We start from the raw sequence: 12,636 nt of genomic DNA on the forward strand, positions 1-12,636 counted from the left end.
CTTGCTGCAGATGTTTAGATTTAGGCTGACATGGGGTATTAGATTCTCATATGTAAGGAGGTGATGATTCAGACAGTTTCTACTGACACTTATAATAATTTTAATTACGTGTGCTACTTCATGAGTTAGCTCCAGACCGCATCATTTGCCCTCTTAAGTGCTTTCTTTGATGGTTGAAGATGGTAGAGCAAGACATGTCAAAACAGAAGCTGCGGGTCAGGTTGAGAAGAGAAAGTGTTCAGAAGTGCTTCCTGCTCTTCTCCTCAGGATTATTCCCTGCAGTTGGAACTTGGCCCAAAGTGGTCAGTGGCTGACAGGTTCTCCAGGCAGGCATAAAACACTGGTAAGCAAAACTATTTTCCAGGTGCGAGCTTAGGTCTCCAAGAGCAGAGTACTATTTCTGCATTTGGGTTAGCTCTTGCACTCATGTGTGAATGTTAAAGAAGCTTCCCATGCTTACTTCCCTCTCCAGCGACACCCACACAAGATTATTGTGGACTAAGCTCTTCTACTTGTCCGGCAGAATGATTTCCAGGTGTCACGCTGACTGGGTCTTCAGTACTGGCACCCACAGGGCAAACCTTAGGTACTGCCTCGTTGCTGCAGTAAGAGAGAAGACAAAAAGAATGATCAGTTGTTTGCTCAGAACATCTGGGTAAGACATCTGTAGTATATTAGATACGTGGTTTTGCTGGACACTTTATAGCCTTGACACAGATTCAATACAGGCACATGAATTCTGTAAAGTGTTCTACAGCAGAAAACTGCAAATTATTTTCTTTGTTGTTTGAATATAATGGTCAGAAAGTAACAGCAGCACTTGGTGCTTTTTTTTCCCTTCTTAATCCAGATCCAATTTGTCATTCTCTTTCCTTGTTATTTCTGGTAAAGATGCACTGCATGTATTTCTTTACACTTTCTGTAGAAGCCCTGATGACTCAGAAGCTTCTGCTGCTGCGGATGTTTTAAAACCTGAAATCATTTAAGTCATAATTTCTTGTACTTTATTTCAGAGACTGGTTCAAAGGCTGTTAAAGTTAAAACTTCCTTTTCAGCTCTGAATTGGCTGGTATTTTGGTCATTATTTTCATTTTGAGGAGAGTAAGGAATTTAATTCTGAATAACCACCTTGTCCTTTTTAGAGCATCTCCAAAGGAGCATGGAAAAGTGCAAGGTCCTGGATCTGCCATTTCCTGAGCTCCAAAGACATGGAGAGGACCACTTTTATTCTCTAACTTTTCAGCTCCCATCCGGCTCTCAGAAGGTAAATGCAGTCTCCTCTCAGACTAGTTTGTGGCCAAGATGACCATGTCCTCAAAAACCTGCTCTCCTCAGCAGCATTAACTGAGTGTCTGGAACCACAGCACTCAATGGGACAGTGCTTGGTCATTGACCATCACGCACCCTGCGTGAAATTTCATCCACCAGGAAAGAAGAGAGGCCACAGGAAGGTGCATGCCAGCCTTAAAAACAAAATGGAGCTTGCTGTCTGACAAGGATTCAGATGGAGTTCACAACCTCCAGCAGCATCCATAAACTGTACAATGGCAAATCCCTCCTGTTGTCCCAGGGGGCCATTTTCTAGTATGCTTTTTCTGAGATGTATTTTCTGGTTATCTGGTGAGGTAGACAGGACTTACAGTGTCTATTCCCTCTCTATAAATGAATCTTGGGAAGCACATGCAATTTGAAAAACTATTGCTTTCACCTATTTATTCTGAATATACGCATGTATCTAGCCCTTAGAATAATCAATAATGAAAAGTTTACAAATCTGAAACGGTTCAGAAATGGGAATGGCAATAAATTTCCCTCTGCATGATGAAGGGATAAAACTTCTACTTCTCTGTGTCTATTTGTATTTCTGGTTCTATTCTGGTCTCTTCCCAGGGAAGGAAGGCTTTTCCCTAATCAGTGCTGATGTGACTCGATCAAGGTCACTGTCTCTAGGCCAATCCTTAGGTCTCTTTTATTTAGAAGTATAGGCACAATTTCTAGATATAATGCCAGATCTGACTCAAAGATGCTGCTAGGATCAGTAATGAAATTAGTCTAATTATACAAAGAACAAAAAAGTCTGATGCAAACCCCAGTCTAAAGAACAGCTCCAAATGATTCTATTATTGAAATACTGAATCAGCAATAGCAACAGTGATAAACATATGGAGGCAAAGTGTATGGTAGACAAACGACAAAGACACATTACATACTCTAAAAGCACTTGCCAACTAAAAATAGGCCCAGACATTGTGTTTGGATCTCTTTGGGCTGACTCTGGCATTCATGTGGTATAAAACTATCTTCAGATGCCTCCAAATTACATCCATACAAGTCCTCTTTCTTTCTGAGAGCTGTTTGTAAATTCAGTGGGGTCTACCCAAGCACATAAATTATGGTAGAGTTGGAACATAATACTGCAGAAAAGAATGTTCCCCAAAATGCCTTGCAGTGCTCACTGATACCCATAAGCTGGGGAGGGGGAGAAAACCCAACCAACTAGCAACCCTCAGACTGTGAAGAAAAGATGAAAGAGATGTGGGGCTGTGATCCATAATGCTGTGAAAATCTGGGTAACACCTTCTTTCATGGAGAAGGAAAGCTGTGGTAAAGAACAAAACAGGGGCACTGCTTTACAAGCAAAGAACTCTGGCTATATTTGATTCACCTTTACTAATTTTTTGCTCAATCCAAACCACTTTCACTATAAAACGAAATATGATGCCTCTGTGTTTGTTGTTACGTAAATTTTCTTTATTTTTATATTTGATAACTAGTGTTAGAATAATGATTCTTGAAATCTCTCTCACAACAGACTTGATTGACAGCCCCCTAAGTGCTGTGCCTTTTATAGTGTAACATAATTGACAACCCTTAGGTAGCTAGTGCATGCAGTCTATGAAATGAAGCGTGCTTGTTCCACGTTTGAAGAAAAGTAGGTGCAATGAAATAGTTGTTCTTATTACTAGCCTTTTAAAGTAAAATTTATGTGTTTGCATTAAAGAAAACATGACTTCTGGATATATCAGTCTCAAGCCTTTCAATAGTGATGAAGATCAATGCAAAACAATTTTTGTGTCAAAAAGCACACACATGTCATAAAATATGCGGAAATTACTTAACTGGAACAGAGCTAAAACTGCTGAATTGTCTGCATTTTTAACATGCATTTAGTTTTTTTCCTAGCACATACTGATCAGCTTCTAAAACACAAAGCTTTCTGTCAAGCCATCCTTCTCCAGTTTTTTGTTCAACAAATTTTGTTCAACAAAACTCCAATTTTTTGTTCAACACTGGACCTGTGTGTTCCTAAACTTCCCTGGGTCTAAAGAGAATCCAGAAAGTGCTCCTGGTTAGGCCCTGAGAAACGTTCTTGGCATGCAGATACTCTAATATCCTCAGACTCTGCCACCCAACCACTCAGCCCCTGGACAAGCACTGATTGCTGTCTGTTTTGGCACATGTGCCCTGGAACTTCTGCCAAAGTACTTAGAGCTCAGAGACAGGAAAGAGAATAGAAAATAGTTTATAAGAAGAATAACTTTAGTTCAGAATTCCAAAACTAATCTATTCTTTTATTTACATTTAGAAAAAACTTAAAAAAATTTAGGCATTGCTTCAGAAATGGATTTGGATTAGGGCATCCTGTGAAGTTTTAACTCTCCTACAGCTATTCGCTTCTGATGCATGGAGTCCCCCCATCTCTGCTGTAGGTTAGCTTGTTCTGTTGCAAGACAGAAGATCCTGCTATATCCTCCATCAAATTCTGACCTCTTCTCCTGCATGAGTTTCTTTTATATCTAAGCCTAAGATACGATCTTCAGCTCATTACCAGTCAGGAGACTTTATCAGTTCTGTCACTGCATAGACCAGGATTAGCAACATATATGAGGAAACGGGCAACCAGGTTCACAACTGGAACAGGTCCCTGGAGTGGAGCATTGCCCAGCTGTGCCCTGCCACACATATGAGTAAAGTTCCTAAGAGTGCTTAGCAAAGTATTGGGGTGGTTTACATGGATTAGGTAAGTACCTACAGTCTGTCAACTAAATGCAGAGATAGAAAGAGAAGCCCTTTGGAGTTAATCCTGGAATAAGTAGATTAAACATGGTTTTCTTGCATTTCCCTCTACCTCTGTCTCAACAAACTTTTGACAGAGGGAGGGGGGGTAGGTGGCTGAGGATGTAAACAACCTCTGCTCATTTTTATCCTACTTTGGCTTGTGCTAAAAACTGATTTTGAACTGGCGAACCCAGACTCCTGCCATTTGAGCAGAAGCAACAATCCTTCCACTAGAAGGAATCGTTCTGAAACCTACTAGCTGTGGCCACCACAGAAGTACATTTCCTTCAAAGCATGGCAAAGCATCCCAACTACATGCACTCCCAATCAGTCTAGAAACTCGTCACTCAGGCATCTCTGTACAAGTGTCTTCCAGGGGCAAGCAAGCCCAGGTAAGCTTTTTGGCAGCAGCAAGATTGTTCAGAAATATACCTGAATCTGAAATCCGTGCAAAAAGCTTCCACCTTGAAGGGGCAGCCATTAATCTATAAGGGCTGACAGCTGTAAGGATCCAAGAGAGACACAACGTGGCCCCTGTGTTTAATTGCTGGACTCCATATACACCAAGGTCTTCATTCAGCAATATGCAAGAATAATTCTGTAACCTCCAGCTGGACCATATAAACCCCAATATATTTGAAATCATGCTCCATACTGCAAAAGCATTCAGGACTTTTTTCACAGTGGGCATAGGAGTAGACACATGTAGGAAGTCAAGGGTGTTGGATTTACATCAGTTAGCTTCCAACTACCAGTGGACAATATTTTACAGATGGCCTGCTCCTTAAATTTAATTTACAATTAATTACATGTAGCAAATAAAAAACCTTCACCCAGCGGCACTTTGTTTCTGTAGAGCTGACAGGGTTAGAGGTAACAATTGCTCAGCGCAGTGAGGACGGAGGAGCTCCTCTGCTGATGAACAAAGCCAAGCTGCGGCACAACAGATGGCAGACGAGATTCACCACGGACCTTGAAAAGGCTGTACCCATTGCTGGCATTCTCCACCCCTTCAGCTCTGCTGGGTGCTTCAGGAGATGGTCAGTGGGACTGTGACCGTGACCCAACTTCCCTTTTCTCTTTTGGAGAAACAGCTGGTAACCAAATGCCATTCCTGCCTATGCTGTGAACGAGATCACGGCTGCAGTTCCCAGTGCTTGGCCAGGTGTGCACAGGAAACACGTCACTGCTCTCCTTTGGGGCAATGTTCATTGCAATCATTTGAGTGTATCCCTGTCAGTAAAACTACTGGTATTTTCATTTTCAGAGTTGGCAACTGCAAGAATAAATGCACCCTTCCAGGCAGCTTCTTCTTGACCTCGCTGCATGAATGACTCCCCTTGCCCATGGTCAGTTTTCTTACAACCTCTTTTATATCCCAGGGGGAAATGATACTTTTGTCTGTGTTGGGGGAAGCAAGGGTCACCTCTGAAAAACTGAACAGAAAAATAAACCTGGAAAAGCAGAGATTCACTTCCAGAATTTCCTCTCAAACAGTAACTGCTTCTAAAAAGAAGATCCCAGTTAAGTCTAAAGTAGAACTTTTTAAAATTCTGATTTTAATTAATTTCCACTTTTCCTGTGGTAGAAAACACTACTGACAAAATCAGTTCACCTGTAAGGGTATATCCTATGTAACTTGGGGAAACGAGGAACGCTCTCAGGCTCTCAAGGTTCACTGTCCAGATTAACATCACCCCGGGAGGTGACAGTAATGACACTTGGCCTCCGCTCAGCAAGACCAACTGCTGCATCTCTAAATGTCATACAGAAAAGGGCAATGGAGCTGGTGAAAGGTCTGGAGCAGAAGTGCTGTGAGAAGCAGCTGATGCAGCTGGGGTTGTTCTCCCCCTAGAGGAGGCTCAGGTGTGGCCTTACCACTCTCCACAACTACCTGAGAGGAGGTTGTAGCCAGGAGGGGGTCAGACTCTTCTCCCAGGCAACCACCAACAGGACAAGAGGGCATAGTCTTCAGCAGCATTAGCAGAGGTTTAGGTTGAACATTAGGAGGAATGGCCAGCAGGAGCAGGGAAGTGATCCTTCCCCTGTACTCAGTGCTGGTGAGGCCACACCTTGAGTATTGTGTTCAGTTCTGGGCCCCTCAGTTCAGGAAGGATATTGAGGTGCTGGAGCAGGTCCAGAGAAGAGCAACCAGGCTGGTGAAGGGACTCAAGACAAGTCCTATGAGGAGAGGCTGAGGGAGCTGGGGTTGTTTAGTCCGCAGGAGGCTCAGGGGAAACCTCATCACTCTCTACAGCTCCCTGAGAGGAGGTTGTAGCCAGGTGGGGGTCGGTCTCTTCTCCCAGGCAATTATCAGTAAGACAAGAGGGCACGGGCTTAAGTTCTGCCAGGGGAGGTTTAGGTTGGATATCAGAAAGACGTTCTTTACAGAGAGAGTGATCAGGCACTGGAACGGCCTGCCCAGAGAGGTGGTGGATTCACCGTCCCTGGAGGCTTTTAAGGCGAGGCTGGATATGGCACTGAGTGCCACGATCCGGTAATCACAGCGGGGCTGGATCAAGGGTTGGGCTGGATGATCTCGGAGGTCTCTCTTCCAACCCAGTTCATTCTACGGCTCTACGAACCCCTTCACAGAAAAGGCTGAACGACTCGGCCGGGAAAAAGGGGGAGGAGTGAGGGAGGCGCAGCTCGCAGGCGCAGCTGCGGCCCCGCCCAGGGGCGGGCGGAGCGGCGCGGCCATGGCGGCGGCCGCGGGGCGCGTGCTGCTGCTGTGCCGGCCGTGGGGCGCGGGGCCGCGCGCGCAGGTGAGAGCCCGGACCCCCCCGTCGCGGGAGGGGGAGGCGGGGGCCGCGGGTTCGCGTCCCCGGCCCGGCTGTCCCGGCTCGGGTTGTCCCGGCCCGGGCTGTCCCGGCTTGGCCGGGACAGCCCGGCCGGGACAACCCGAGCCGGGACAGCCGGGCCGGTGCGGCCGTCGCGGGTGACCCCGCTTTGGCAGGGAAGTTGGACCAGATCATCTCCCTAGGTCCCTTCCAATCCTGACTAATCTGTGAGTGGCGTTCGGGCAGCATGTGAGTAGGTAATGAGCCACAGGATCGCATAAAGGTTAGGGTTGGAAGGGACCTTAAAGACCATTTCGTTCCAGTCCCCCCCTGCCATGGACGGGGGATGTTAGACCAGGTCGCTCAGGGCAAGTCTCTGAATACCTGCAGTGGGGAGAGGAATGTGCTCCACAAGTGCGGCAACTTCTGATTAAGCGGGATCGCTTCGTTTCGAGAGGCGCCGGTGTTTCAGCTGATTGCCATTTAATTAAAAAGCTTAGCTGCTGTCGGTATTGTTTGTGCAGCGGTATTTGATACGCCTGTATATATATATATTTAATCAGTGACCAGCGAGTAGATAAAAAAGGCGTGCTGGTAACGCTTTCAAGTTACGAAGTAATTTAGGATAATAAGGGCTGAAGAACCGTTCGTGACTGAACTAAACCAAACTAGGCGGTAACAGAAGATAGATGGGGTAAGGAAATGAAAGGTGATACCGGAAGGAGCAATTTGAACTGTTTATATTGGTTACTTCTAGATTAGCTTTACCCATTAGGGATGAAGGCCTGGTGCCCATGTAGGTAGTTCTCTGTGCAGCAGTCAGGAGTACACGGCGCTTAAGGTGTGGAGGGAACGACAAAAACAATACGACTGAAAATACTCTTAATACTCAATTTCATTCTCAGTTTGAATAGTTTGTGTTGCTTTAGTTATTCTATATCAAAGGTATGACTATGACAGGAACTTGTTTTTCCTGGCCAGGAACACACCTGAGTTTGAGCTGGAAACGATTTGTGTTGTAAATGAGGAAATGATCTCAAAGGAGGAGTCGTGTAGAAGGTAGGGCTGGAAGGGGCCTTGAGGGATCATTTGACTACTCCTCTTGCCCCCAGAGATGGGATCGGTACAGGATAGCCTGTAGGTATATACTAATTTTCTAGCTATCTGTAAACCAAAGGATATGAAGGGAACTAATGGGAGACAGCGCCAGAAAACTACACCCAATGGAAAGAGTCATCTCTTAAGTTATCTTGTGAAGATGTTTGGTGAGGATGTTCAGGATACTAAGCATTTATGTGAATACAAAAAGTAAGTTGAGAAACTCAGAAGAAAATTGTACTGAGGACCATTAAAAACAAGATATCAGCATGTCTGAACTGCAGAAACCAGCAAGTGCTCAGGGAAAATTATCACTGCCTCTTTATCCTGTCTGTGTACTCTGATACAGGCTGCTGTTATGGACACGGTGATAAGTTGATGTATCCTTGTTCTGACCTGCTGTAACAATTTCTTACTTCAAAAACTTATCTGTCCGTACTGTTCAGAAATTTTTTTTATGGTGCTTGCCCTGAAAATCCCTCACACTAGTTTTAGTTCATTACTTCTTGTCTCTCTTAGTGGGGGGGAAAAGTCTAATTTCTTAGGGTGTTGTTTTTTTTTTTTTTTAAAGTGTCTTGCATTGAGAGAAGAAAGGGGAGAGAAACTTTGTAATTCCAGTTCCCTTAGCCTTGACTGAGCAACAGGTTTAGTTTTCTACTCTTCCAATAAACAAACTGCAGAGATTTAGTACAATTTATAAAGAAAAAAGGATCTAGTTTAGTTACTATCAGTCAGTTCTGAAGTGATTGAGTATTTGTTCTTAGCAGAAGAGTTCAGAGTGCCATATATCCTATTTAATTTGATTAGGTTGAGTTCTTTATCCAAATCACTGTGGATGGTATATGTGCTGATATCAGAAAGAGATACTGATTTGATGACAGTCTTTCAGAACTGCATGCTTGAACGGGGAAGCCTTTTTTGCAGTTGTTAACTAAGCTGGAGTTGAAAAAGTTACTACTTGAAAACTTGTGCCTCGAAACAATCAGATATAAATTCTGCTTCGCATTATGCACATCTGATACTTGCCATATATCTATAATTTAGATCTGTTTTGTTTCCCTGGTATACAGGAAAACTCAATATGTAGATTTGGTCAAACATGCACAGAAAGTAAGTCTTCTGGATGGGTGAGATACCATCTCAGGTTTTATGGTAGCCTGTCAAGGGACTTAATTTTGAAAAAAAAAAAGTTTCTTCTGATGAAATACTTTGTGAAATTTGATATAAAAAGTAATACAAAATCACTTATGCATATGTGCATACTTGTGATGCTTTCTGATGTGTTTTGCAAAATGCTTCTGAAACATAAGCTTGATACTGGTCCAAATAATTAGTTTGTAGGCCAACTGAAATCTGAGATTATATAAATGTTTTTTTAAGCAAAGCAACTAAAACACATTTTTGTGAAACAGCACACCAGAAATCCAAAACTTGCCTATTGAGCAAAAAGCAATTCTTTAGAAGCTGGGTTGGCTCTGAGCATTTATATTCTGTATGATTGCTACATGTTTTTCTTGTACCACAAGTGATCAGAGGACTGTGTCGGTGCCTTGCATGTCTGCTGGGTTCAGTAGCACTGGCTGTGCCAGCAATTGGAACACTGGACGGCTTTAGACCAATTGGAACAACTTTAGTCCTGCGTACTGATGTGGTTATATAGCTCCAGCTCCACATCTGCTACTGAAGTCCTATCCTAGAGATAACTTTTTAGTGCAAATTTTTTTGTTCACTTTGTGGTTTTGGAAAAGGAGGTGGTTGAAGTCTGCCAGCTTAGAGCATGGAAGAATCATGAAAATGGTGTGACCACCTGTCTGCCACATCATGTGGCGTTGTCTTCTATATGTGTAACTGTGTCTTGTTGTAAAATAGACAACTTTGGCTCTTGAGTTTAAATCTCCTGACTTTGATTCACTTTTCTTCCCATTCTAAAAGTACAGGAAGCTTGTTTCCTCAGTTAGTTATACGTGTGGATTTTATATCCATATAGCTTTCGTGAAGCAAAATGAACAGAATTAATAAACAGACAGGGCCTGATTATTTCTCTTCTTGGAGAAAAAAATAGACCAGAGAAGCTGAAATTTCTGAAAATGCTATTTTTTTTTCCTAAGGCAAATTCAACGTAAGCTTATTTTCTACAAATTTATGGTCTCCCTAGAAAATCAGGATTTGCCAAGCTGTTTCAATACTAGGTTGTTCAGAAGGGAGTCAGGAAGGGAGGGTTAATCTCAACGAGTTGTGTCCAGAAGTAAAGGCTTTCTCTTCTCCTGTGTTCTGGTGGAAGAGCATATTATTTCAGGAGTACTGTTAATAAGCATTGTTATTATTTTTAAAATGGTGAGGCTGCTGTCTGCAGTAATGTTTTATGAAATGTGTAAGAAGTGAATGCAAACCTCTGTGATTTCCTCTACAAAGTAGAGGAGCACGCTTTCTTGTTTGACTGAAATGCCAGAAGCATTTAGCTGTGCTTTGCAGTTCCTGCCTGTGCCACCCATGAAATAGTGCTCTTATCCCAGAAGAGGTACCCAATACAATAGATATTAATTTGCATAAGAGGCTGTTTTCTAATTATGAACAGTTTGTGTGTCCAGGGATTTTTGATTAGTGACGAATTGAAACTAGTGAAGAATATGAATAGCTTGAGGGAAGGAGGACAAAAATGAGAAAATTACAATAGAAATTGACAGGAATAAGATGAACACAATCTTTTTTAAAGTATTCCGTTTAAAGCATGCCAAGAAAGCTATTTTGGGCCAAGTAATAAGGAATCATATGTTCATTAACAAGAATTACAAATAATTAGTTACTATTAAGACAAGTAAGACAGAAGATGAATTGAATTCTTTCCTGAGGAGTGACTAGGAGAGAAGAATAGGGAATATGTAGAGATACCTCTGCTTTTTTTTAATGCTTTATAAGGAAATCATCAGAACCTTGCCTGTGGAAAATGTGTGTATTTAAAATTTTGATTATTTTTCTTTTAATTCTGCATATGTCAGTGTAACCTCACAGAAAACATGAATATTAAAAGAGAAAGGAAGGGACAAACTAGGATTAGCATTGCATGTGAGATATATATATATATATATATATAAGCTGTGGAGAAAATGAAGCAACAGCAGGCTCTTCAGCATCAAATTCTAGCTTGGACCTGTTCTTAAACCTTTTGTGGCAGAGGTTTTGGTTACTTTCCTGAAGTGCATACCTTGGGGGACAAATCTTTATCTCTGTCAGGTTGTAAAAGCATAGAGGTTCAGTTCTTTCTGATATATGTGACCTTATTCAAAGATGAGTTTACCTTCTATATCAAACCTGATTGATTTCATTGGACCCATCCTGCAGCCCAGGCATGTGTTATATACAGGTTTAAGGCAGGGTATCGTAGTCTTAGTTTCAAATTGAAATTTCAAGTGGGGTTGTTAGATTTTGTATATTGAAGACTGAGACAGTCATGGGTGGGTAAATTGATCATGAATAGCTTTACAAATGTGCAGCAAATTGGATGAGTTGGATCAGTCCATCCTGGGTTGTCAGATGTTCGAAATACCAGCTGGGTTCTGTGAAACTACAGGGAAGAGCTATGTTTCATTTCCTGTTCATGTAGGACTTGACCGTGTAATGCAGAACACCAAAAGCTTCTTGTCACAGGAAAAGTTCATTTAACCTGACTGCATTACTAACAGAAGGTGGAAGTTTGATCTGCTTTTGTGTTTGTCTTGCAAATATATCCATGTAATCTTGTTTTGATGAGACTTGTGGTTATAAGAGGGTTTTGAGATTACTGTTGTATTTGTGTTAGTTACAGGAAAGTAGCAAGTATTTTATTCTATTCTTATTAGCTTAACTCAGAATGGTGAAGTCCATCAGCATGGTCAGCATACCTAAATTATGCTCTGGAGAAGACAATTCTCACGACTTGGAGGACATTTAATAATTTCAAATACTACCTTTATTCTGTTGCCTGTAATCAGAACCCTAACTAGTTCACTTTGCTGTGTGTGTTTGGGTTTTAATGTTTGGCTGAAGGAATCATGGAATTACAGAATATGCTGAATTGGAAGGGACCCACAAGAATCATCAAGTCCAACTCCTGGCCCCACACAGGACCATCCCCAAGAGTCACACCATGTGTCTGAGAGTATCATCCAAATGCTTCTTGAACTCTGTCAGGCTTGGTGCTGTGACCTCTCCCCTGGGAAGCCTCTTCCAGTGCCCAACCACCCTCTGGGTGAAGAACCATTTTCTAATATCTGACCTAAATCCCCCCTGGGACAGCTTCAGGCCATTCCCTCAGGCCCTGTCACTGGTCACCACAGAGATGAGATCAGTGCCTGCCCCTGTACTTCTCCTCACAAGGAAGTTGTAGACTGCAGTGAGATCTCCCTTCAGTCTCCTCCAGGCTGAACAGACTGAGCTCAACCGCTCCTCATACGGTTTCCCCTCAACGCACTTCGCAGGTAAACTGAAGTGGCAGCTCCAGGAACAGCAGGCTTAATAATTTACATAAAGAAATTAAGGTAAAGAGAGGACTCCCCATCTACTTTCTTGCTCCCAGTTGTGTGTTTCAGCCACCTTCTTGTGCCAGCTTTGACAATTCTCAGAGCCCTCTCTGAACTGCTCAGACTTACCAGTTCGGCTGAGAGCTACCCACTCCTTGGGACGAAGCAGAAGTTAGTGTTCTACCACATGTAGGGAGCTGAGC

The 12,636-nt window shown here is 42.8% G+C and overlaps 1 protein-coding gene across 1 annotated transcript in view; it reads left to right on the forward strand.

The window, feature by feature from the left end:
• The first annotated feature begins 6,741 nt into the window (after window positions 1-6,741).
• MRPS9 (mitochondrial ribosomal protein S9) overlaps window positions 6,742-12,636 on the forward strand; it is a 33,977-nt gene continuing 28,082 nt past the window's right edge. Inside the window, exon 1 of the mRNA XM_050333386.1 lies at window positions 6,742-6,824. Within this exon, the coding sequence (XP_050189343.1) occupies window positions 6,759-6,824 (66 nt within the window). The 5' untranslated portion in view covers window positions 6,742-6,758. The remainder of the gene's footprint in view (window positions 6,825-12,636) is intronic.

The sequence above is a fragment of the Myiozetetes cayanensis genome, unplaced genomic scaffold, assembly GCF_022539395.1.
Source record: "Myiozetetes cayanensis isolate MyiCay16 unplaced genomic scaffold, myiCay2020 scf5-8, whole genome shotgun sequence".
Classification (NCBI taxonomy): Eukaryota; Metazoa; Chordata; class Aves; order Passeriformes; family Tyrannidae; genus Myiozetetes; species Myiozetetes cayanensis.